Source organism: Mycteria americana, chromosome 15 (assembly GCF_035582795.1).
Source record: "Mycteria americana isolate JAX WOST 10 ecotype Jacksonville Zoo and Gardens chromosome 15, USCA_MyAme_1.0, whole genome shotgun sequence".
NCBI classification, from domain to species: domain Eukaryota; kingdom Metazoa; phylum Chordata; class Aves; order Ciconiiformes; family Ciconiidae; genus Mycteria; species Mycteria americana.
In genome coordinates, this window is record NC_134379.1 from 13,184,583 (window position 1) to 13,210,164 (window position 25,582).

Here is a 25,582-nt window from a genome sequence, read left to right on the forward strand (position 1 = left end):
TGAAAAATGGCGGGAGATTCCCCTCCCCCTCCCGGGCGGGCGGCGGGCCGAGCCTCGCCGCGCGCACCCGAACCTGCCTCCTGCCCCACAGCGCCCGCCCCCACCGCCGCGGCCCCAGGAGCCAACTGGCGGGCCGCCGGCGCTGCCGGCTTCGGATTGGCTGTGCGGCCTGCCAATCGCGCCGTCTCGCCCCGCCCGCCGGCACAGCAAGTTGGCTTGCACCGCACGCGAGGTGAGAGGTCGCGTTATGTAAGTGGCAGAGAGCGCGACTCCATTTTGTGTCCCCGTTATCCGCCCGCCCCCCTCCCCGCGGCGGCCAATCGGGGTGCGCCGCCGCCCCCCCCCCGCCCATCCGGGTACCGCGGCGGGGCCGCGCGCCGGGCTTTGTCCTCCGCGGTCGGCTCGTGCCGCCCCACCACCTCTTAAAGGGGCAGGGGCGCGCGGGGCATTGTGGGACCGTGGGGGTCGGGCGCCTGTGTGGTGGCCGCCCCTCAGGGAGCGTGGGCCCGGCCCGGCCCGGCCCGGTCCGAGCCCCACCGGAGCATCCCCTCGGCGCTGGGCTCGCCTCGGCGGGCCGGGTCCCTCCGCTCCGTGGGGAGGGGGCGAAGCGGCGGCTCCGGCGGGCTGGGCCCTGGGGCGGGTGAGGAGGGAGGCCGCCGCCTCGGGGCGGCGCGGCCGGTGCCGCCGGACCGGTCCGGTCCGTTTGCGCAGCCAGCGTTGTACGGTGGCCAGGGCTCGTCTGAGCGGCCCCGGCATGCGACGGCGCCGCGCCAGGCGGCTCGGCTCCGGGTCGCGGCGGCGACGGTGACGGGCCAGGGAAGGCTGCCGTGCTCCGAGGGCCCGGCGTGGGGGCAGTTCGTGGCACCTCGGTGTCCGAGCACACCCCTCGCTCCAGGTACAGTGAGGCGGGAGGCCCGGGCACCCCGTGGTGCTGCTCCTGTGAGAGGAGGAAAGACAAAAACTTGAGAGTTGTGGTTTTGGTTTTATAGGGTTTTCTTTTTTTTTTTTTAAGAAGAAACGGTGTATGTGGCAGTTTTGTATTATCAGTGTGTGTTAGAGATAATAGAGGCAGCAGGTCAAGCACTGCCAGCCAAAAGCAGTCGCAGCAAAAATACAAGTGCAGCAGTGCTCCCTCTAACCCCTTTTTCAGTGATTAGGAAAGCAGACTTCACTTAAAATCTAGTGTATTAAAGAAGTATATTTGAGTGATCCTGGATTGCCGCTGCTTCATGGCACTGAGGAATAGGTCTGCTTTGTGTAGCCCTGCTGTGGCTGCTTGAGGATGAAAAGAAACAGCCTTGGCAAACTAGAGCTGCGTGGGATAAATTCAGCTCCCCAAACTACCCCTAAGACAGTGCATGAGGCACTGCTGTTCTCATCTCTGGAGCTCTGTTCTTCCCACCAGGCCCACAAGCAATGAGGTCAAGCCGGGCTGGGTGCAGAGAGTGGTTCAGAGGGGCAAGGAGCCAACCTGACAGGACACTAAAACAGTGGAGCTGGAAGTTTGCCAAATGTTGCAGCATTTAGGTATGGTCAGAGAATATGAAAATCCCTCCCTAGGTGACCCTATCCATGTTTAAATCCAGAGATCCCACTGTTGAACACCAAGCAGCTCCCCCGTATAATTCAGCCAAAATAATTCAGTGCCGTCCTTTTGGGTACATGTGTGGTTCCTCTTGCTGCAGTCACCTGCCAAGCGCAGCAAGCGAGTGCCGCAGCCCTCACTTGTGGCTATCATCTCTGTCTCGTCCTGCTGTCAGCCAGCTTCCTTCCTGCTGCTGGAGCTGTCGCACCACGGCTGCCTCTGCCGCACCTACTCCCTCAGAGCACAGTGGTAGTTTTGCCTCTGATGGGTGCTGTGTTTTTTCTCTGTGCTTCACTCCTGGACTGCAGAATAGGAGCAGACTGAAGTGTCCTGCCTGAGGACAGTGCAGTGCAGAGTGCAAGGTGGTATCGACCTTTGAGCTGATCTGGAGAGAAGCCTGACAGCCCTCAGGGATTTCCCTGGAGACAAAGCACCTGCTTCCTAACACTGCCCATTGCTTTAAAAAGCTGAAGCTGAGCAGAGAGAAAAATAAGTGAATCCCCAGACCTAACAAGAGCTCGTTCTTTTCCACTTATCCTTCTAAATGACCCAGGGGTGGACTTCATATCCCTGTCTTTCAGACCAACAAAGGCATTCACTTCTTGCATGATTTTCGCTTCTGAAGTCTTCATTTCCAGGCAGGCTACTAGAAAGATGAATTCTTTCCTTGGGAAGAGTGAGCAGATGTGACACACAGGGCAAAGGCATGGCGCAGCTGTGAGCAGATGCTCTCCTGGTGTAAAGCAGTTGATCACTTGGCAACAGTGAAAGTCATACATCAGGTATACCCAGAGCACGTCCACTTGCCAGTGCATCCCGGCTGCCGGAGGGGTGCAGTTAATACTGGTTTTCAAATGTCAGCCTCCTTATCTATTCAGTTTATCTAACATGCTGAACCAGAGCTCCAAAAGTGATCTCACTCCAGCAGCATGCAGGCTGGGGAGGTTGTTGGCCTGAACAGACTTAGGAAGGTGTTGCTGCACAGCTGCTGCCCCAAGATTGACTTGGGTTCTGGTTTTCCTGTTCTGTTTGGTAGTGACCCTGCAAGTCCTGTGGAGCGATAGTGCTGGTGACTGCTGCTCTCAGCCTGCAAAGCCTAGTTTCTAATTGAAAGCTGGTTTCCATCTCAGCCAGTTTTTCAGTAAGTGAATGTCTATCTCCAACACTTCACGTTCTCACTGGCAGAAAATATCTGATAAATACAGGTATCTACTCCAGACATTTCCCTCTGTAGACTTCTGCGCCCTGGCCCAGCCTGGAGCCTCGACTAACCCCAGTGTAGGCCTCCAGAGCAGCTAACCTCCAGTGCAGAGCTTCTGCTGGAGGCTGAGCTCCGTCCTCTGTGCTGAAGAAATGATGCTGTGCCCTGCAACACACACTTTCAAGCAGAAAAGGAAACCCAGTGTGCTGAAGGGCTGTGTCCTGTGTGTGTGTATCTGTGCTCAGCCCCTCCGCTCAAGCAGTAAAGTTTATTCTGGGCCCATTTCCTTTCTGAGAGCAATAGCAACTTTCATAAGTCCATCAAGCCAAATGTTCCCCCATTTTCAGGGTCAATGCCTCCTTGTACACATCTGTACAATATGCCTAAAGTGGTGGGTGGCATCTGTGCAGGGTTCAAGGAACAGATACCCTCAAAGAAGCTACAAACCCCTTGTGTTGGTAGATGGTATCACATCTCTAAGAGCCCGTGACATGTTTTTTGCAGCCCTCCAGGTGCAAGAGTGCCCCCAGCTGTCTTGCTGCATTGCAAAGAGCGTTCCTGGTTACTGTCGCTGTAAGGCAGTTGTGCTTCTCCTGATCCCTGTGGTGCCAGTTCCCTGCTTCCTTAGCTGAAATGAAGATACACCATTGCCAGTGTGTACTCCGCAGGTTATGCTTAGCAGGTGTTTTAGCTCCTCACACACTCCCAAAAGCTTTGAAATTGCATTTTATGAAATCACACTGGCAGCTCTCGTGTATTTTTGCTGCACTCTGCAAAGTGACCTTCCTCAACCTCTTTGCATCCCTGAAGCCAAGGCACAAGCAGAGCTTGCTGTTGTTCTTTTCCTATATTTGAGTTACTTACCAAAACATTCATTTCTTTCAAAATTTTTCTTAGTAAAATGATTCTTAGTAATCAAGAATTTTCCTTTCCCAGTTGAAGTCCTTCCACATGCCTAGCCGAAGCACTTTCCAAGTATGCAAAACTCAAGCTGTCCTCTGGGATGGTGTTTGGTATCTCTGGCTCTTCTCTTAGGGCAAAGTCTCACTCCTGTTATCGCAGCAGGGAGAATCAGGAGCCTCCTACCTGTCCACAACCTCAGTAATTCCACCGCTGCTTCTAAAAACAGCTGTAGTGCCAGAAAACCTTTTGGATACCAGAGCCAGGAGCCTGGTGCTCACGGGAAATCCTGCCGTATCGACCCAGGGATATGAGAGCTGGTGCAGCTGCAAGTTCACACCCTACAGGTTCCAGGTCCCTGGATAACAGCAGACTCCACTGCTGCACCTTCCCCCTTGCCTTCTTAGCCCTGAAGTCTTTGGTGCAGCGCTGCTGCTCAGGCTGCAGTACTGCTACAGACAGCAATTTGCAGCATTAGTCAAACGGAGCCCTGAAGAGCAGGAGGATCTTTGCCAGCCCCCCCCCTCTAGCCTGGTAATGATGGGATCGAGGCAGCCACTTCAAGGAAGGAGAAGGACCCTGTCACCTGAATCCTGTCCCTCCAAGGCAGCATGTCAAAAGTGAGTCAGTAGCATGGGGGCTTGGGAGACCCATTGCTATTTATGAGCTTCTATAAATGATGTCATGCACTTCCCAGCACAAAGTGATAGCCAAGAAACCATTCCCTAGTTTAAGAGCTGACAAGGGAGGACAGAAACCACATCCAGCCCAGAGAATCCCTCAGCTGAAGGTATTTGGAGGCTCAAAAGTTCTCACAGAAATTATAACATCTCATTGCCCTGTTCTTGCGCTTCAGGGCAGCTATCACAGAGATGATGCTGGGCTAAATAGACCCTTGATCTGATTTAGTTCAGCTATTCTTATGTTTGAAGGGGCCAGGCAATGAGTTGAGAAAGAAAGTGCCCTTTAGTAATATATATATATATACACTCTCTGCCTTCAGGTTGTGCAAAATACCCAGCAATAGAGTGGTATTGGACTGCCTTCTTGTGCCCATCTTCCCTTCTCTTCCCCCAGTTACCCCCTCATGATCCCATCCTCCACTGCACTCCCTAGATGTATTGTAGTGTCCCTACCCTTCCTATCCTTCTCCACACCCAGATGCTTCTGCTTTAGCACTTCCGATACTTGCCAGACAGCTTTCATGATGACTGTTTTCCCCTGTGGCTGGCCAGGAACAAAGGTCTCCACCTCTAGATCCACCTTCCTCACACCCACCTTCTCCGGCAAGCCCTGCTCACTACTCTCTTCGCTCCTCTCCCAGGGCTGCTGAGAGAGGACACCCTGAAGCAGAGTCTGCACCAGCCTCCAGGCTTCTGCCTCCCTTCTGGGCTGCGTGACGATGTCCTCCAGGGCAGCAGGGGCTTTGTGGCTGTACTTCACTTCTTTCAAGACCTCTCGCAGCTCAGCCTGCCTGTCCTGGCAAGGGGCTCGGCACAGGAAGAAGTTGGGTTTGGAAATGGGAGTTGAGAAGATCCCATAGGCAAACCAAGGGCATGAAGTCTGAAGGTGAAGAAAAAGGCATCTTGTCCTCAGTGCAGACCTGGGTGTCTGTGGTGGGAAGCAGCTGTGCCTGGACGCATAAAGGACTGGTGCCATCAAAATGGCACCAGGTTGCCATTCTTGGCCTGACAAAAGCCAAAAGGTTTTGCTTTTTGGTTATGCACAGGAGGGCCACGTGGGAACCAATGCACTGTGGCATGTTCATATTTCATGCAGAAATGCCTCTAAATGCCTGCGAAATCCAAGAGCAGATCATAATGCACATAGAGACAGACCTACGTCTCCAGTTACTGCTTCAGTTTTTGCATCTTCTAACCTGGGAGGACTTCTCTGCCCGTCGTGGCATTTTTACTTTAGCTTTTTGTTTGGTGTGCCCTAGTTGTATTAGAAAGAAGGGAAGGAAGATCCATCCAATATGTGTCCTTTGGCAGCAAGTGGGCCACTGGCAGTCCCAACAGTCCAGCTCCCAGGGAAGGGAATCTAGGATTTGAGACGAGGGCTGTGAGTTAAGACAGTTGAGCATTAGATGTTCTCCACCCACACGGCATTTGTCATCTGAGAGTCACAAAGCCCATCGTGAAGGTATATCCTGAAAAGGCCCACGTTTTTGTGTGCTAAGAATCCATGTGCCTTACTGGAGAAACTGGCACTTGCTGGGTGATGTGGGTTCTCCTCCCTTGGTCAGAGATAACTTTACACCAGCTCAGCTATGTCACCTGCAAGCTAGCGGGGAGAGGTGCCAGTGCTTGATATGCAGAAGCATATTTAGGGTTGTCAGTGACTTGCATTCTGGTTCTCCATTCCTGTGGACCCAGAGGAGGCTTGTTCTGGTGTCTTCCCAGAGTGACATCCCTGTGTTGCTGGTTTTCTGCTGCGGGGTGGTACTGACTATTGCATGGCAGAAATTGTGCGTTGCTACAACCCTGCATAGCTGCAGCTTGACTTTGCACGTGGAAAAAGGCAGGTTTTGTGCCGTTTGTACTATCACTTCCCAGGTGAGATGCCCTACAGCCCCCAGAGCTCACTGCATTTCCCTTCCTATTCCCAAACTCCACGTTGCAGCTCCATGCAAGGAGCCCACTGGAAATGGCTAGCATCCGTCATGTACCGGACAGCTCAGGCTGGCTCTTCTGAGCTTTGGCATTTTCTTGTGGACATGGTGAGGAGCTCCCCTAGCACTAGCACGTCACCAGGAGGGCAGGCGAGTTTCTTACCCAGCTCTTCTTGCTCCCTGCCAGTCTTCAGTGTGGCAGGGCTGGGTTGTAGCGCTGGTACTCTGCAGTTTTGCAGCCAGCACCATTAATCTGCAAGTCTCTGAGCTCTTGACAGCTATTGAGTTAGTTAAAGTTTGCACTCTCCCTTTGGACTGAATGAACGAAAACCCATTTTGGTTTGATGGAGATCTCTTCAGTGGTGCTCACTTATAGCCCAGTTCTCAGGAACACAAAGGCCTTTTCCCATCACTTCAATGGTATGAAAGGACCCTAGAGTGTATGTAACTCACCACTAACTTCCCTGGGTATAATGCAGAAGATGATTAATCAGATATATTACTGTTTTAAACTGCTGTGGGTACTCCCTCATTGAGTTTTCCCGTCTCTTTTCTTATGCTGTGTCCCCAGGCCTCAGCTGTAACCCAAGATACCAGGAGATGTCAATTTTATGTTCCTACAAATACGTATAACACGGAAAACTTTATCACTCCTTAAATATAAATATGCAGTTTTTGTGTTTGACAAGTCTTCATGTCTCTGTGGAAGACATCTCTGTTGAGAAACAGGAGCAGGATTTTGGTATTTTCATGGCTTTTCCAGTCACTTTTGGTCCTCAATGTATAAACTATGTATTGTTTAAATCCTGAAGCTGTCCCAAAATGTACTTGAAGCTTAAGAAATATCATTTATTTCAATATAAGTTAGAACAGCTCATAAGAGCCCTCTCAAGGCAAAGCTCAGGTTTCTGTCATGTCTCCAGCCCTGGGAGCTACGGTCCACTCTGAAGCCCACTTCTTGTCCACGTCACTCTTCCAGCCCCTGTCCCTCTGCTCCTTGGCCTTTCCCACTTGCTGTCTGCCAGGCACATGTACACCCGTGTTACCCACTTGCACTGGGTGCTGTTTGCCCTGGGGGTTTGGCACAAGTGGACGTACAAACTGGAACCAGTTCTGCTCCTGAGCAACAGAGCCAACAGCGTCATTCATTTCTGTAGCAGACATGGGAGTATCTGGATCTCAGACTTAATATTTACCAGACTTTAATTACCAGATTATTATAATGTATCTACCAGATTGCTTTAGTAGAAGAAGGATCACATCATTTCTGCTGGTGGAGTAATAAAAGCATTTCACTTCACAGGGCATTTATTTGTTTGAGGTGTTTGTCATCTTGGAAACAGAGAGGTTTGTGCTTTGAGTATCCTTGTAACACATCAGTTAACGCACAGAACATAGTGTCTGTTGGCATACAGAAGTCAACTGTATTTTCCACAGCATTTTAAATTGTTGTTTAACAGGCAGGAGATAATGGTAATACTGTAATATAAGGATAAAGTTAATTAACAGAATAAGAGTGCCTGCCAATGGATGCAGCTACAAATGCATCCCTCTCTGTCCACATGATGCAATGTATGGATCCAACAGTATGATTAGAGAGAGGAGACGATATTTTCCTGATAACAGAAATCAGCTGCACCCTGGCTGCTTCTTCCAAGGTGCTGGAGAGAGCTGGGGTGTATGGATGACTGCCAGACCTCACTTGGCCGTGGGTGCTGAGGAGGGTGCTGAGATGGGTGCTCATCTCCTGTTATTTTCCTGTGCAAGTGCCATGTTGTGCAGCAAGAATTACTTCACAGGGTCACTTAATAGGATAAATGCAGTCACAGAGTGGTTATTTAACTGGCTTCTCTGACAGTCTGTAGAGGGCTGCTAGACACAGTGTCTCTCTCTCTTTCCACTGCATTGCTACACTTGGTATCTTTAACTTGGCTTCTGTGTTTGGACTAAATTTGGGCTTGTCCTCCCTACATGAAAAGGCACATCGGTGTCCTGCTGTGCTTGGCTTAGTCCTAGCCCGGTCACCTCCAAGTTCGTCCATGCAATTAGAACGTCCTTGTCTGCTCCCGTAGTGCATCCTCTGCTTGGCTTTGTCCCAACAAATGCCCTTCCTTGACCCTCATTTCTCAGGCTGTTCCTGTATCCTGCCATGGTGCTGCCAAAACCGCCCCTGCCCATCCTGCCTGGTGCGTGGGCAGGGGCAGGACCCACCGGGCTACCCAGCTTCCCGCTGTCATCCTACCACGCCAAGCAAACAGGGATGGTAGGGAGCACCTGGCTGTCCTAAATGATTCTCTGGGGGCGCTGCCAATGCCTCCATAGTTTTTCTATTCCAAGTAAGCGTCTGCCCCTAATTTCTGCACACATTAATAGACCACAGAATTAATGCTGAGGTATCTAAAGCTTTATTATGGTCACACTTGTTCTTATTTTACTGCTGCTACCAGAACAGAGACTTAATGCCATAAATCTAGCGGTGAGTTTAAGAACGGCTGTTGAGGATTCCCATTACTTCCGTAAGGTGCTATAGGAGTCATTTTCAAAGCACAGGCAGCTCACAGCCAGTGAAAAAGGATTGCATGGTGCTTCCCGTAAGGCTTGGCTTCATTACATGTCATGTTTTCAGATCATAACTGCTTGGGCTGAAATTTCCCATAGCTCGTGCCTGCCTCGTTGGGCTGCAGGGCAAGGTGGGGAGGAGAGGGAAAACTGGAGTATAATGAAAAGAGGAGGGGTTTGGGATTTTGGGGGGCAGGTACAGACCTGGGGAGCAGTATAGTTTGGGGAGGAGGTGCTTGGCAGCTGAAAGGCAGAGGTGAGCAAGCATGGCCCCGCTGTGGGCTCAGACACTGTGGGGCTGCACGAGGGGTCCGGCCATGGGGAGTGACAGCGTGCAGGCAGGGAGGCCAGCGGGCACAAAGCCAGTGCTTGGGCAGGGAGTAGCCCCAGGGGAGCTGGAGGCAGGGCAGGGGGCCGAGGGAGGCAGGATCTGTGGAGAGGGATGGGAGGGTGAGCAGCCTGTCTCCCCTGTGTCCAGCACTGGGCCATGTGCATGCTCTTCCATGGCAAACTGGCAGGCTCCAAGGCACAGCAACCCTCTGGCACCAGTGCAGGACTGTCTGGTGAAGGTCTGGTTTCCTCCATTTGTATTTCAGGCTGGGAAAAAGTGTGCAAGAAATGCACCAAAGGTGCCGTGAGATAGTGAAGGGTGTCTCTTCAAGCCCAGTTGGCTCTCCAGGGACTTTCACTACACAATGGCCTGCTATGTTTTGCATTAGAGCAAAAATGCATTACTCAGTGGTGGGAATTGTGCTCCACTTAGTGCTTGGGTTAAACACATGCTGGCCACAGAGCTGTTAATTGACCCTGGAGCTCCTACTGCAGCTGCTTTTGAAGTACCTTAAGGTTGGGTTTGTCTTCATGGACAGTACCTGCCATCGCAGCGGCTTCTCAGCCACATTGCGCCTGAGTTATTCTGGGATGGTTTTCTGGGGCTGTTGCACACCAAGTTTCCCAGCTGCCCAGGAGATGGCAGTCCTGCATTTGGACAATGTGTGCAACCGGTCCCCAGATGGCACCAGAGATTTCCTGAAGGGCAGTTTGAGGCTTGCAAGGAAACTCAAGTCATAGGCTGTATGTTCGGCTCTGCTGGGGAAGGAGAAAGCTACGTTTGCAGGGACTGATGGTCTGTCCTGTTCTGTGAGATACCAAAACTGGGGTGGTGAGCATCAGCAATTAGGACAGTCTGTGCTCAGCAGACAAGTGTTCCTGGGTACATATTAATGGTGCAAATCTCAGCAATGAGACAGTGTTGCTGTCAAGGAGGTATCACTACAGATGACCTGGAGATGGGAGATCTGTGCAGCTTCAGCTCCTCCAGGTTTGAAGGCTTTTATCACAGTCAGATGAAAGCATCCTTGTGAGGATCAAGCACACTGTAACAAAGTCTGATCATTGGCTGCCCCTTCCCAAGTGGAGCCATGGCTGGTGCCTTTGGCATTCGAGTGGGGAGTGCGTGATGGGAACCATCATCACTGCCAACCCCTGCCCCTACCAGGAGCCCCATCTGTCTCCCTGCTCCCCACTTCCAGCCCTCAGCCACTGTCATCCTTCCCCTCAGTCCCCATCCTCCCTCACCTGCACCAGCATCCCCAAGACACCCTTGTCCTGCCTGGGGCTCTCTGTCCTCTTTCCAGCCCAGCACAGGGGCTGTGCCCTCTCTCCATCTCCCATCCTACACTCATTCACCTTTCTTGCCCTTTGGTCTGTGGGAGGTGACATTCTCCGTGGGGCAGTTTTCTGCTCAAAGGAGGAACAGCAGAGCTGAGCAAGGGGCACAGTTGCTGGAAGGGTGCTAGGAGCCATCCTCGATGCACAGCCCTTCACAGAGGCTGGTGGAGATAACCAGCAACACCTTGGGATCTAATTCTGGGTTACTCCAAACTCGTCCTTGCCTTTACAGATCAGGAGGCATGTAAAATGACTTTTACACTTGGCATGAAGGCAAATGATTGTTTGCTAAGCAAAACATTGAACCCATCGAGGAAATCCATTGTTGAACCCATCTAGGTTCTATCTCAACAGGGGACAAACAACAAACATGCCAGTCAATGCCACCTCTTTGGTGGCATTGGCCACAGCTGATGTGTCTCACCTCCCAGGTGCCTGTCCTGGGCTCAGAATTCTTCTTCCCTTTATTGTTCTCCTCGAAAGATGGTCATCAGTGTGAGTGTTAGTGATGTGGTGCTGCACAGAGCACCTGGAAGAAGACTTCAGATCGCAAATACACTGCAAATAGAGCTTGTAAATCTGGAGACAGCTGGGCCTTTGGGCCAGCTTTGACTCTCTCTTTGGAGAGTCAACCAAAAAGAGCATCTTCTCAAATAAGATGATCCCTGGCATGAGAGCTAGCGAAAGATCTGACCTTCAAAGCAAGAAAGCAAAATTCTTGGGGTTATTTTTAGGGCAGAAACAGAACTTTGTAGTTGAAAAATGCTGTCACAATGCTCTGCTCAGCACTCCAAAAAATGATGGCTGTAGTCATGTTGCAGAGCCATAAACTCCTTTGGGAAATGAAGCCTCTTCATCCCTTTTCTCTTTAAAATTGCATAAGCAATTCTAAAAATCCCCCTATTGAAATTCTGTTCTTTAGTAGATGCTTTGTAGTCTTTATTCTTTAAACTTTGCAAATGTTTATGGTTATATAATACTGTACTGAAGTTGTCAGTTATTTCTTGGTCACTTTTCTACTTAAGGATGGAAAACTTTGTTGTTCTTGAAACTGTTGCAACCCAAAGAGCTTCTTTTCAAATATTTCTTTGTGAATGTAGAAGAGCGGTGCCTTTACATCATAGCTGCCAGATGCCATCTCAGTTTTTACAGGGAAATAAATCCATGTACAAATGCACACCCAAAAAACTCCTCAGACTGGATGCTGTAGAAAACCCTTTCAGCATGAAATATTCACATTACTCGGGGAATTAATTTGTTATCTCGTGATTCCTTTGCAAACTTAGGATGAGAAGGCAGCCTGTTCACCTGACCGGCCAGTTCTTCCTTTGATGCCTGTCTCAGGCTGAAGGCTGTTGAAGAAGCAGTGGCACTTAAAAAGGCTGTTTTAAAGTTGAAAGATGTACATATAGGAAATAGAAGTATTTGGACTCATTTGAGACAGCCTTCCACTCCTGTTAAACCCTGGTGGAACTAAGGGGATTTATCTGAGAAAATGAGTTGAATACAAGGAGGAGATGAAACTGCCTCTCTGAGGACGTTCTCAGATTTTCCCTCTTCAGAGACAAAAGCAGAAGATTTACAAGTCTGGTACATGAGTGTTTGGACAGTGAGTTTAAGGAGCTGGTGACCTACAGGAGCAAGGAACTGGCAGGCAGTGGGAGAGGTGATGCGTGGGGCTCACAGGGCTGGCTGTGCCACTGGTCCAGCTCACAGCCAGGCAGTGCAGAGCAGGGGCTCGTGCCCCGGCTTGCCTGGCCTGAGGGCACCTGGGGAGGTGCAGCACCGGTGACATTCCTGGCAGCTTCCAAACACACACTTTGACTCGGAGATGTTTGACCTGCTGGTTTGCAAAGCCCTTCTTTGGGTCACTTACTCCCTCCCTTGATGGACCTTTAATTACACAGGATCCCTGGACACAGCGTCCTGCTGATCTATCGGCTGTTCTTGGGATCTGAGTTTGAAAACTACTTCCTCTTGTGTTCCTACACCTTGAGCAAGGACGTTCCTCATTCAGCTCCCATGACTATTCAGACCTCCCAGTTACCCTGTCCTGCTCTTCCAGGCTGGTGGCAGCACCACAGCCCTGTGGCAGCAAGGCTGGTGCATGCTCTGCTGCCACTGCTCTCCTGGGTGACTGCAGCTTGGCCCAAGGCCCCTGGCCCAGCTCTGAGCCTGTGAGTAACTCCCAGCTGGAGCCCTCAATGCTTGCACCAAAACTGCAGGCTGCAGCAGAAAGCCCTGCTGGGCCGTGAGTCTTGGTCTTGCAAATGGATGTTGCACCTTGCTGAAACGGCGGTTTGATGGAATGCACAGGAGTAAGGGGGAGTGCAAGGACCCAAACAACTCTGCTGATGGGAGGTCCTGCAGCTGCTCTCAGAGCTTGTCTCTGTGCAGGGCTTTGCTTAACTGTGCACTGGTGTAAAACAGGGCGTCTTTCTCCGGTTCATGCCTCAGCTGCACAAAATTGGAGGACATTTGGATCCTTCTGGGGCCACTTGGCCTGTTATCCCCTGAGACACAGGCAGCTGAGGTTGCTGTGGGTTTCTTTCAGAAGGGCATTTCAATCCTTCTCTGCGAGTCTCTTTTCTCCTCTTTTCTCCTCCCTGTGACTCTCTGCGAGGAAGACTTTTGGTTTTGGGGAGGATTCATGGACTAGCAGAAGTCAACCCTGCCCCAAGTGCTCCAAAGTCAGGATGAGCCTGAGTTATGATCCTAAATGCAACTTTGGCCATGTGGGTCTTGATGTGCTTCTCCCTTGCACCCCAGGCAGCTGTCAGCAACCAAAATGAGGGCTTGCAATGCACCCCAGTGCCTGCTGGACCCCACAGTGCCTGGCTCAGCATCGGCTCCCTGGGCATCGTGCAGGCAGGAGCCACCATAAAGCAGAACCTGAGAGCAGGACACAGCCCCTGGGCGGGTGGCCGAGGCTGCCACTGCGCTGTCCCTACTGATGCTCCCCAGAGGGTAACGTGGGCTCCTGTGGTGCTTCACAGTGGGAGCTGCAGGCAGCCGATGGCCTCATGTCTTTCAGATAAAAGGAGAGAGGTGATTAATCCTGGAGCCAGAAGAGCCACAAAGAGGGGACTTCAGGGAGGATTTAGTTAGCAGTGGCCCAGATATATCAAACTGTCTCCTGCATAAAGCGATATCCCACTAGCGCGCCTCTTTGTGCAACACAGCTTACGTTACTTATCCTATTAGATGACTGACGCTGCTTTGATATATTCCAAGGAGACTGTGCTAAACTTTCTGTCAGTTTTCCCCGACTGATTTCAGTCAAACACCTCCAATGGAGATGGCCGCCTGCTTGGTGGTGCAGTGACATCCGTGTCCTTGCCAGGCAGGCAGGATTCTGGTGGGGTGGGCAGAGCAGCACCTCATGAGCTCATGGGGGTCCAGCTGCGGGAAAACCCCAACCCCGTCATGTGCTATGGTTCACACAGGGCTGCCAGGGGATGTCCCCAAACAGCACCAGCATCACTGACCCTCTCCCAGTGTGGCAGTGAGCACTGCCTGGCTCCTGGCTCATAGCACATGCGATGGGTGCAGATCCCATGGAGACACCTACAGATGCTCTTTCTCTTTGCTCCTAGTGGCAAGGCATCCCCAGGTGTGCCAGTGTCACCCCTCCTTTCCCTGCAGTGCTGGACAGGCTCAGTGGGTGACTGAGGAAGGCCACATTTGTCTCCTGGGTGCTGATCTCAGGGCTGAGCTATCCTGGCTCCAGGAGACTAATTCAGCTGGACTCTAATTTCTTTCCAACATCAGTGAGCTGTTAAACTGGACCAAAAGGCTTCAGCTTTACTCTGTACCTGTGAGCCTGGAGCATGTTTTTGGGCTGTTGATCTTGCTCAAACAGGAGGGGCTGTCAGCAGCCTTCCCTCTGAACAGGCGTGTGCTGGGGCAGCACCGTCCCTGGTACCAAAGCACCAGTCCTCAGGTACTCTTCAGGGAGATGGCAGTAGATGGCCATCCCAGACACAAATATACATACTTAAATATTTTCAGTCACTGTTTCACTATCAGAGCCAATAATGCCATCCCCATGACCAGATTTCAGTAGCTCCTCAGCCGAGGGCTCGACATGGGCACCACGGCACAGGCAGCCACACCGCAGAAGTGTGCAACAGGCAAACCCCACTCAACAGCTCAACCCCAACACTCCCAAAGTCCTGGCCAGGAAATACCTGCTCACAGCTGAGCATTGCCAAGGGGAAACCCTGCCTTGGGGTCAGTCACAGCTGTGGGGCATCCTGCAGGTGCTGGTGCCTCTTTTGTACCCATGTGGACAAGAAGTAGGGAGCTGTGGCCACCTCTGAGCCTGGAGATGGCCTTTACACTTGACCACAGCACCTTTCCTTTGGCACCCAAGGGTCTCTTTGAGAAGGGGTCCTCTCCCCTGTCTTTGCTGATCCCTACTTGGTAAGAAATTGCTCTGGCCTAAAAGAAGCATTTTTTATAGGCTGGGGAGTGGGCAGGGAAGCTCCTCCATATGCACTGTGTTTCCATGACTGGGGAATTGAGAGGAGCGAGGAGACACCCATCCTAGGGCCAAGTCACACAGCTCTCGCTGTATCGCAGCTCTCACTGTAGCACTCAGCATTGGCCAAGAGGAGACAATGTCAAGCTGCTGTTTAATCGGTTTTCACTTTTTGGGGAAGCTTGGTGATCCCAGCTGATGGACACAGTGCCTCTGCCTGGCATAGAGTTCGTGCCCCTGCTGAGGCTTTGCTTCTGATTCCCCAGAAGCCAGAGCCTCTCCTAAGCCACCCACCACCTCTCGCTGCAGGAGGACCATGGGGCTGGACCATGGTGCTGCTGAAACCATCCCGAGGCAAGGGCCAGCCTGGAGAGAACCTGTGGGCTCCTGAGATGCAGGAACCAGGACGGGGCAGTAATTGCTGCAGCTGGGGCTTGGCTAAGCCCTGCCAAGCCTGTAGCCATAGCCAAATTATTAGGACAGGGTAGGAAGAAAAGTCACTTTGCTGCCTAACACCTGGGAAGGTACTTCATGAGACAAGTAGCCTTCACCTCAAAATATTTCCTATCTATGGGCAGAGGGAAGAGGATGCTATAATTGAGTGTTGTAGCACTGTAAAGCAAATGATGTTCCACTGAACTGATAAAATCTGGCATCCACGTCGCTGTGGGGCTGCACATACTGTAAGTGCATATGAAAATTCACTGGCTTGAAAGTAAAAGGGTGTTAGAAGTGCCTCTTTGGAGGATGGCCCTGGGATGATATGAAGACATCTGTATCATCTTATTTCTTCCATGCTTGGGTTTGGAATACATTGGGAAGATTTGTCTGGAGAGCTGGATTTTACCAATAACGCTGGCAAACTCAAACGTTCTTGTGTTTCATCCCTGTGAACCCAGCTCCCTGCAGTGACCTTGTGCATGCTGTGCCGAGCGGCGACGCTCACGGACCTGGCCAAGGGAACAGCTTGGCCCCTCTGCGGGGAGAGTGCAGCTGATGTGCAGGTGCTGGGGACACCAGGGAGGTACCAATGCTCAGCACAACTGTTATATATGGATAGGAATAAGGGAGAAAAAGGGATATTAATTAGAGAATTTGGCTAACATTTTTAATTTTAACTCCAATAAAATTCCCCCTGAACAGCTCTTGTCACACTCAGTCCAGTGCCAATGCCACCTTTCAAAAGCCGTGTTCAAACGTGTCTCTCTGCTAAAGACTGTCCAGGATATCTGTGTCTTCACGCTGTGAACACCTTGAGCCTGTTTGCTCTGAGGACTTGCAGTAGCAGTGCACAAAGTGGTGATGAGATCAGCAACGACCTGCCCTACCTGCAAGGTGGCTCCTGACAATCCCAGCCCTTCCCCAGGCTGAAATTTCGTGGATGCAGAGTCCACATGGCAGACCAGGGACTCTCCTTCCCCATCAGGGAAGACCAAGTGTTAAATCGTCACAGTGGTTTAAATTAACAGCACTGTAAAAGCACTTAATTTCATTCTTGGCTTGCTAATCAGTTCATCCGTGGCAATGAAGTCCAGGTTTTGGAAGATGGAAAGTAATGAGCAGCATGCCCCTCCACCCCTGAACCTGCTGTGGCTGTTTGCAGAGCGGGCTCCTAGGTTTCAGCTCGCCGGCGGCTGGAGGCAGCAGATGGCATCACTGCACAACACGTCTGCTGCTCTCCAGCAGCCATGAAGCCATTCAGAGGATTATATTTCTTGGTCCACGTTTGCTAGTCATTAAATCGCTGCTTTTTAAGCAATTTCTTTCTCAATGACAAGTTTACACACTGGTTCAGTGCTTATGCATATCTGTTTTCCTTTTCACTGCAACCGCTGTGTAAGTCAATGGTCACATTGTGTCTTGAGGGCGTTTAGGAGGAAATTGGGACATTGCAGGTAGGTGACATGATTATACCTGCTGTATCTCATGTTGTCCTTTGGGCTCACAGGGGGACAGAAGACATGCTCTGAAGGGGAGAGAGGAGCTACCCCGATGTGGGAAGGTGCTGTGCTGGGCTCCCAGGGGAACCAGATGCAGCTCCTGCCTGTGGTGGGAGCCACTGGGGTCAGCTCTCTGGCGTATCGGGAAATCTGATTTCTGGTAGCTCATTCTCAGTGGGTCCCACCAGCCTCAGAGGTCCCCTGGCCCCAGACAGCTGTGGGGAAGGGGCTCAGCCTCCTGACAAATGTGAGATGTTTCTGTGTCATAGTTCAGACCAGAAACACCTTGCACAAGGTCCCTCTGCTCATTCCTGCCCCCAGCTGCCACAGGGGCTGCAGGGTCAGGTTTTCTACCACATGGGTGTCAGCATTGCTCCCCATGGCATCTTCTGATCACCACTGGGTGCCTCTTCCCTCCCTGCAGAGCACCATGGTCACAAACAGGAGGGGCGGGATGTGCTGCAGGAGTCTTGCTTACACAATGAACCTTTAGTCCATAACCACATAGGACAGAGAGTAGGGTGGTGCGGTTCCTGGTGGTGATCTGGGGTTTTCCATAGGGGAAGAGGCCAATGGCCTCCTGGTTTAATGGCCAGATGCACCTCTGGGATTTCTGTGTGGAAGCAGTAAGTCTGGAAGCAGTAAGTCTAAGCAGGCTGGATCGATGGGCTGGGGCCAATTGCATGAGGTTCAACAAGGCCAAGTGCAAGGTCCTGCCCTTGGGCCACAGCAACCCCATGCAACGCTACAGGCTTGGGGAAGAGTGGCTGGAAAGCTGCCTGGCAGAGAAGGACCTGGGGGTGTTGGTTGACAGCCGGCTGAATATGAGCCAGCAGTGTGCCCAGGTGGCCAAGAAAGCCAATGGCATCCTGGCTTGTATCAAAAATAGCGTGGCCAGCAGGAGTAGGGCAGTGATCGTGCCCCTGTACTCGGCACTGGTGAGGCCGCACCTCGAATGCTGTGTTCAGTGTTGGGCCTCTCACTCCAAGAGAGACATTGAGGGGCTGGAGCGTGTCCAGAGAAGGGCAACGAAGCTGGGGAAGGGTCTGGAGCACAAGGCTGATGGGGAGCAGCTGAGGGAACTGGGGTTGTTCAGCCTGGAGAAAAGGAGGCTGAGGGGAGACCTCATCGCTCTCTACAACTCCCTGAACGGAGGCTGTAGAGAGGTGGGGTCGGTCTCTTCTCCCAGGTAACAAGTGATAGGACAACAGGAAATGGCCTCAAGTTGCACCAGGGGAGGTTCAGACTGGATATTAGGAAATTTTACTTCACTGAAAGGGTTACCAAGCATTGGAACAGGCTGCCCAGGGAAGTGGTTGAGTCGCCATCCCTGGAGGTGTTTAAAAGCCGTTTGGATGAGGTGCTTAGGGACATGGTGTAGTGGTGGTCTTGGCAGTGTTAGGTTTATGGTTGGACTTGATGATCTTAAAGGTCTTTTCCAACCTATACAATTCTGTGATTCTGATTCTGTGATTCTGTGAAGTCCATGCAGGCTGGGAAAGCCCATGCAGGCTGGGACACTCCCAGCCTTTGCTGACTATCTTTGTTTGCTTTGTACATGGTGGATTTTAATTAATCCCACATTTCATCCCACTGGCAGGGGTCAGGAAGATCCTTTTCTTGCTCCATCCCCTCTGCATGCAGATTTGGGGTCAGAGGCAGTTTCCCGGGGCAGGTGGTCGTTACAGGCTTGCTCTGCTTGGCAGCAAATGTCACCCCAGGCATTGGCTGCTGCTGGAGGGATGCAGGAGAGCATCAATGTCCTCCTGCTTGCTCTGCCCCACACCACTGGTCTGTCACCTCGACGGTCTCATTTGTGCCGGTGTGGGGATGGTTCCTGCTTGGGTGAACTCTTCAAGGTTCAGCAGTGCCTGCGTGGGTCCCAACAACAGGGTGGGAAGGGGAAGACAGTCAGCCGCTGTCTTGGTCTGACATGGGAAGGGGAAAGCAAAATCCTTGTAACAGGCCTGGATGAAAGCAAATGGAAGTGGATCAGCTGATGTGTTATTCCTGAGAGGCAGAGGCCACTCTTTCACTGCTCAAAATACTGGGAGAGCCTCAAATTCCCTGGCAATGTCGGAGGAAAGGACGAGTGAGCTGGAGCTCCTGCACGAGCACAGGCAGCACCAGGGGCAGAGCAAACTGGTCAAGTGGCAGAAGGAAAGGGTGATGGTCAGAGGAAAGATCAGGAACACTTGTGCAAAACAAATGCAAATTCACCGGGAAGGCCCTGGCTTCTGAATTAGGGTTCAGCAAGCAGTGAAGTGTTCATAAATGGTGCTTTTGGCCATCTTCACTTGCAGGGATGGAAGCCATTGAAACCAAAAAGGAGGAAGAGGTTCCTCCTTCAATGAGATGGAAACCCAAGGCCCCTTTCTCCTGGTGGACATGAAGATAGAGTTTATCAGCTATTACAAGCTGAGCTTGCCCATACTGAGATGATATTAGATCTTTGAGTTCAATCTTCCCGACACATTAATATTTGCTTTACACAAACTTAATCCTAGTTTATAATGCTGGAAATAGGCACTGAAAGTGGAACATTCATTGCAGTAAAATTTTATGTGTGTGCACAGGTACATGACAGCATTGATACTAGTGTTTTCTTTACTCAAGATGTGCTTTGAGATTTCTGTGGGGAAAAGAAAACACTGCTCGCACCTCACAGCTGGGAGACAAACATTTCCCATCTTGCAGATGCTCCAGAGGCCAATAAGGAAAAGAAAAAAGTCAAGGAGCGGGAGGTAGAAATATCTGCTTAGAAGCAAATGCCCATAAGACCAGTGGAGAACAGCTTGCTAGTGGCATGCAGCGGCTGTTCAATAAGCCCATGCCAACACGAGGGCATCCCTGCAGTGGTGGGAGCTGCCTCTTGCCTGCTCAGCGCCCAAGGCTGCCCCTGTTCCATGCCTGTACCCTGGGAGGGCTGGGGAGGCTGTGGCTGCTGGAGGCTGCTTTTTGTCAGCATTAGGGCAGCACCACACTGCCAGGAAGCCACTTCAGCCACATCTGGGTGGTCTCTGCAGCCAGGAGGTGCAGGGGAGGTCTGCGAGTGCGGGTCCACCCTGGCAGTGATCAACAGTCATGGGTCCATGGTGCCTGTTCAGAGCTCTGAAAGAGCATTGTCTGCTTGGTGATACCCCACCTCACAGGTCAGACACCCCCGACTTCTCAGACAGGGCTCCTCTGAGCTCCGCATGGCTTCGTGGCCACCTCAGGGGCTGCAGTTCTGGCTGACTTGTGGCATTTACATGGACCTGTCATGGAACAGAAATGCTGGGAATGGGATAACATCCCATCCCTCCCAAGGTAATGGTCCAAGCATCATATCTCTGCAGAAATGAGTTATGAGAGAAAATATTTTTGAAACATCATGTAACAGGCAGAGGACATGGGGAAAAAAATCTCCTACTTTCTTGATTCACTTAACAACTTTTTTGGAAATCCTGTTTATCTCCCTGTTTGCTCTACTGCAATGGCTGAGCTGCAAGTTAGTGCCCAAGAGTAACTCTGGAAGTGTCTTGGGGTAATCTGGACTTCTCTGTGCAAGCAATACAACTTGTGTTTCACCTTCACATTCATCTCAGCCTTGCTGGGGAAAGCCTCTTCTTTCCTGAAACTCTTGCTCTCTCAGTAGATGACATTTTGCAGCTGCTGATATTATTCAGTCATTTTTCAAATGTGAGACTTTGGAAAATGTTTTTTCAGTATTTTTTTGCAACCATAGCTCAAAACTCGCTTGGCCAAAAAGTGTCATTTGTCACTGTAGGTTGTACTGTAGATAGCAGGGGCCTTGCACGGTGATCACTGGTGGCACATAGCTGCCCCATGCAGAGGACATGCTGCAGACCACACAATGTCTGCACTCTCAGTGGGAAGAGGCAGGAGATATTCCCAGCACCAGGTGCTCCCTGGAGTGATACCTGCTTTCATCTGAGACTCAGACAGAAATAGTCTCATGTTTCAACAGGTCCAGTTCCTTTAAAACATTTCTTGACATGAGCCCCAGACGTGAGAAGCTGGACAGTTGCCCCCATTGCTTGGTTCTGCTTTGTGCCTACGACCACTATTGAGCCATGCAGTGTGTTTGCTCCAGAAGAAAGCAGGGACATCCCTGGGGTCTTCATGGTGCTGGTTTGCTGCATCCAGCTCCTGTCCACCTCTGCACAGATCTGGCAGGAGGGACCCCAGATCCTGCTCAGCTGTTTAATGAGCGGGGCTGGATCTCCAGGGTTGTTCCCTGCAGAGGTGACAGGAGGGAGCTCAGCAAATGTCTCCAAACACCCGTTGGTGGCATATCCAGGAAAAGTCCTGCTTGACACATGGGAAGTGCCTGGATGCCTTTGCTGCTCCTGGGCTGTATTTGCTCAGGTCCTGATAAGGGCTCTTATCAGAGCAGATGAACATCCCTGCTGCGGGGAAGTGCCCATTGAGGTTACAGCCCTATTGCCAGCCGCTCATTAACACACCCCAAGATGAGAACAGGATGGGACCTGCGGCAGCAGTGTCAGCTGCACTCCTCCCCTGGCACGGCGCAGCTATAAATCTTGTGACTCAAAGCATATCTACAGTAACTTTCTGGACTTCCAAGTGTCCCCGTGGAGTCGGCATGGGTGAGTGTGAGCGTGGGGAGCAGGGCAGGGTGGGTTCCCCAGCCCGTGGACCCCCAGAAGCAGTGCTGGCGGAGGGTGGGTGTTGAGACCCTGCCCCTGGCAGAGCCATCCATTTGCTCCCATGGATGGAAGACTTACCACAGAGGCAGGAGATGACACAGGGCTCAAAGCAGGGGCAGACTCAAGGTCTGTGCTGCTTCTTCCAGGGCAAGGGAGAAAGCTTGAGAGGGATGTGCAAGTCCCTGGGTCTGTCCTCAGCCCAGGCCCGCAGCCTCCCAGGGCAGCGTCAGGGCAGAGGAGAGCTCAGGAGGGTTCGAGTGGGGGAAGAGGGAACCCACGTGCAGCCCTGTCCCAGAGAGTGGGGAGCAGAGGAGGGTCAGACCAGCGCTGAGTCATACTCGAGGGGTGCAGACCTGCTGGCTGTCCTGCAGATCTGGTCACCGCGCTGCTCTGGCCAGAGGGACAGGGGCTCTCCGTACCTTGCATCACTGCGAGCGCATCAGGAAGAGCTTCAGCAAGGCTCAGGGTCCAGGCAAAGCAAGGGCAGGTCTCTGCAAACAGGGTCTACCCAGGGCTGCACTCAGGAGCAGGAGGGCAAAACCTACGGAGGGAATGTCAGAGTGGCGTTTCCCCATGCAAATGGGTCAGTGGGGGCAGAGAAGACGTTGAACAAAGAAAAACATTGCAGCAACTCATCTACTAGGAGTAATCCTCTGTCCTGGCAGAGCAGGGACACATTCAAAGGAAGGGACAGGTTCATGTCTAGCAGATAGTCATTGTGCTTTATTCTAGCCCAGCAGAGTCATAAATCTGAGTGTAAATGTGTTAAAAGTGTAAGATTGAATTTACTGGTGTATGAAAAGCATAGGTTTCCAATTGCTACCAAGGGTCCATCATTGTGGGATGTCCAAAATAGTGACACTGTTGGAAAAGTCGTCCCTTTCCAGATGTTTTGCAATCCAACACTGCTGTAACCCCCAGAGGTGCAGCTGTGATGCCATCTTTAAATGAATGTTCAGATTTTAATAGTGGTATAACTATTATTATAATTAAGTTGAATAACATTATTATATTTATTTGATTATAACTTGGTTTTTTTATTTGGATTTTCCAGAGTGTAGAAATACCATCTAGCTCTTTAGTGAGCTGGAGGGGCAGAAAATACGCCACAAGGTTTCTGTTAAAGTTTGTGCTTAAAGATAAAAACTTTGGTGAAGTTTCTTCTGATGTGCAAAGGAATCTCTTGTGATTGCTTGATTTTGCTCCCCAAATTTCCTGGGCACCTCGGGCTCTGCCAGGAAGCCTGGGAACAGCAAAGAGTCTGGCTACAAGATTTGTGTCTGAAAGGCAACCCCATGCTGTCCTCGCAGGTTTGGGGTGACTTGCAGCTGTTTCGCCTCACTGCAGCTGGTTCCCTGCTGCATGTTTCACACCAGCAGTGGGATGCTCTGTTTGACTCTCATCTTGTCCCTTCCTCCCCCAGCTGCCCAGTGCGCTCCCCTCCTGCTCCTTGCCTGTGTGTTGGCCCTGCCTGCCCCACATCTCACCAGGAGCGTCCAAAGCCTGTCAAATCAATCTGTCTTGAATAACACCGTGTCTGCTCTGAACACGTTAGTGAATGGTAGGTACATGGAAGGTCTCCACCTCTGCCAGCAGGACATGGCTAGGACCACCCCAGAGCGGGCTGTCGGGGAGGGCATCTTCCAACCCAGTGCTCCCCCCGAGCTGTCAGCAGAGCTCCAGCATCCCTCAAGAGAGATGCATGCCCCAGCATGAGTCACCTGTCCTTCTCCAAATGTCTGGTGGGACCTTGCAGTCACAGGCCTTTCTGCTCATGTGTAGGTGTGGAGAAGCCCAGAGAGTTTGCTCTGATCTCCTCCCGAAGCCAAGGCTGTCCCTCCCCACACACCCCCTGCCCTGCGGGAGGATGGTGGGACAGTCACTGGGAAAGATGCAGAAGGGAAAGGTTCTCCTGCCACCAGCATCCCCAGCTATTTCACTTGTCCCATGGCTAAGAACTAGAAAAGTGGTCTTCTCCTGTGAAATACCCTTGTCTGAGAGTTCTTCACCAGACTGCACCACCCCCTGTCTCACCCTCAGCCTTGCTCCTGGGGTACTCACAGTCCCAGGAGGGTGAAACACGGTTCCTGCAGTGGTGGGAGAGGATGGCTGATGCCCACTTGGCTGAGGGAACACATGGCAAACCCATACCCGGTCTCTGGGGCCACAAGACACCAAAAATAGTTGGAAATGGAGACTTCAGAAGACAAAGGCTCCTAGGCACCTTCCCCAGCTGGGAGCAAGATCAGAGGTGTAAAGGCCCTACCTGTTACTGCCTGGACTCCACTTCTTGAGCCAGAAAGTTCCTCCTGATCTGCATTCAAGCTTTCTTTTGTGACATCCCCCCCCCCATTTCCAAATCTCCTCCCTACTGTTGTTTTCCATGTTCCAGGTCAGCTCCGGCTAGTGAATGGCTCCAGCCACTGCTCCGGACGGGTGGAGGTTTGGTACCGCAATGAGTGGGGAACGGTGTGTGATGACGGCTGGGACATGAGAGATGCCTCTGTGGTGTGTAGGCAGCTCGGCTGTGGAGAGGCAGTATCAGCCTCAAGTAGTGCTTATTTTGGGCGTGGATCTGGGACTATCTGGCTGGACGACGTTAACTGCAATGGGGAGGAGGAGCTCCTCACTGAGTGCTCACTGCGGGCTTGGGGAGAGCACAACTGCGGGCACAGCGAGGATGCAGGTGTTGTGTGCTCAGGTGAGGATGACGTTCATATGATCTGTGCTCCTCAGGCAATCCAGGTCTTATTAACATCTTGCTCTTGCAGAATCAGCCACAGGAGGACTATGGGATGTGCCTCTGTCTTGTTGCGCAGGGTCTTATTAAATCACCCTCTCTCCTGCCCCAGGTTGGCCCAAGGACTGCAGTGAGATCCCTGCTGGCAACCCCAGCGGTGTCTATGTCATCCAGCCCACAGGACTGCACCCCATCGTGGTGTACTGTGAAATGAATGCGACGGATGGGGGCTGGACGGTCATCCAGAGGAACCGGCAGAGCACGGAGATCACCTGGGCCGAGTCCTGGAGCACCTACAAGTACGGCTTTGGGAACGTGCACACCGAGTACTGGCTGGGCACTGAGTACATCCATCAGATCTCCAAGCAGAAGGTCTACCAGGTCAGGTTTGTCATCCTGGATGCCGCAAACAACACCAAGTTTGCAGACTACAACCTCTTCAGTGTGGAAGATGAGTCCCACGGCTACCGGCTAAGGCTGGGAGCATACTCGGGGACAGCGGAAGATGCCATGGCCTCAAAGAGTCCTGGCACCATGCACGACAACATGAAGTTCTCTGCTAAAGATCTGGATCAGGACACTTACAGTGGGAACTGTGCCTCCAGCTACGGGGGCGGGTGGTGGTACTCGGCATGCTATTCTGTACGGCTGAACGTCAAGGGGAGCATAACGTGGGGCAGCCTGTGCAATGGGAACTGCAAAGCTTCTGCCATCCTCATCAAACCCATTACCTACTGCTAGGGCTTCGTCACTGCCTGTCTGCACAGGGCCCGTGGCTAGACCAGTGCCCTGCTGGGCCCCTTTGCTGGGGGGAGCGGAGTGGGTGACAGCGGGGCACACCCTGGGCTGCCAAGAGATTTTTCTTTTGCCTCTTTTGCAGAGTTCCTCCGCTTCCCTTGCTGGGTTCTTCCCCTTTGAGCTGTTTTTATTTTAATTGCATTCTAATCAGACTAAAACATTGCAAACTCTGTACTTCTGAAACATATCTGCTCTGGAGAATAAAATGTGCTTTAGAAATATAATGCCTGTATGAGCATCACGGGAAAATGTCCTTATTCTTAGCTGTATAAATAAACAGTCCCTTTCTCTTCAAGGTTTCTGTCACCCCTTCATTAGCTGGGGTGGGGGAAGGATAAAGATTGCTTATTTCCTAGTAAATCTGAATTAACCCCACTTGCTGAAGATGTGGCCTTGACACCTACACCTGTAGAGGTGT

At 51.7% G+C, this 25,582-nt stretch overlaps 1 protein-coding gene across 1 annotated transcript; it reads left to right on the plus strand.

Annotated features, from left to right (window-relative positions):
- Positions 1–6: 6 nt before the first annotated feature.
- Positions 7–25,422, plus strand: LOC142417516 (uncharacterized). The gene is made up of 4 exons (XM_075518352.1): positions 7–232; positions 23,050–23,187; positions 24,019–24,327; positions 24,479–25,422. Exons 1-4 carry the CDS (start codon positions 7–9, stop codon positions 25,105–25,107), a joined length of 1,302 nt encoding a protein of 433 aa, XP_075374467.1. The 3' UTR covers positions 25,108–25,422.
- Positions 25,423–25,582: the final 160 nt, after the last annotated feature.

What these genes read in the sequence shown, in the direction of transcription:
- LOC142417516 (XM_075518352.1), top strand. Translation starts at nt 7, where the DNA reads ATGGCGGGAGATTCCCCTCCCCCTCCCGGGCGGGCGGCGGGCCGAGCC. An exon ending in TGGCTTGCACCGCACGCGAG is followed by an intron (nt 233 to 23,049) that starts GTGAGAGGTCGC and finishes TTCCTCCCCCAG; the next exon opens with CTGCCCAGTGCGCTCCCCTC. An exon ending in TGCAGGTGTTGTGTGCTCAG is followed by an intron (nt 24,328 to 24,478) that starts GTGAGGATGACG and finishes CTCCTGCCCCAG; the next exon opens with GTTGGCCCAAGGACTGCAGT.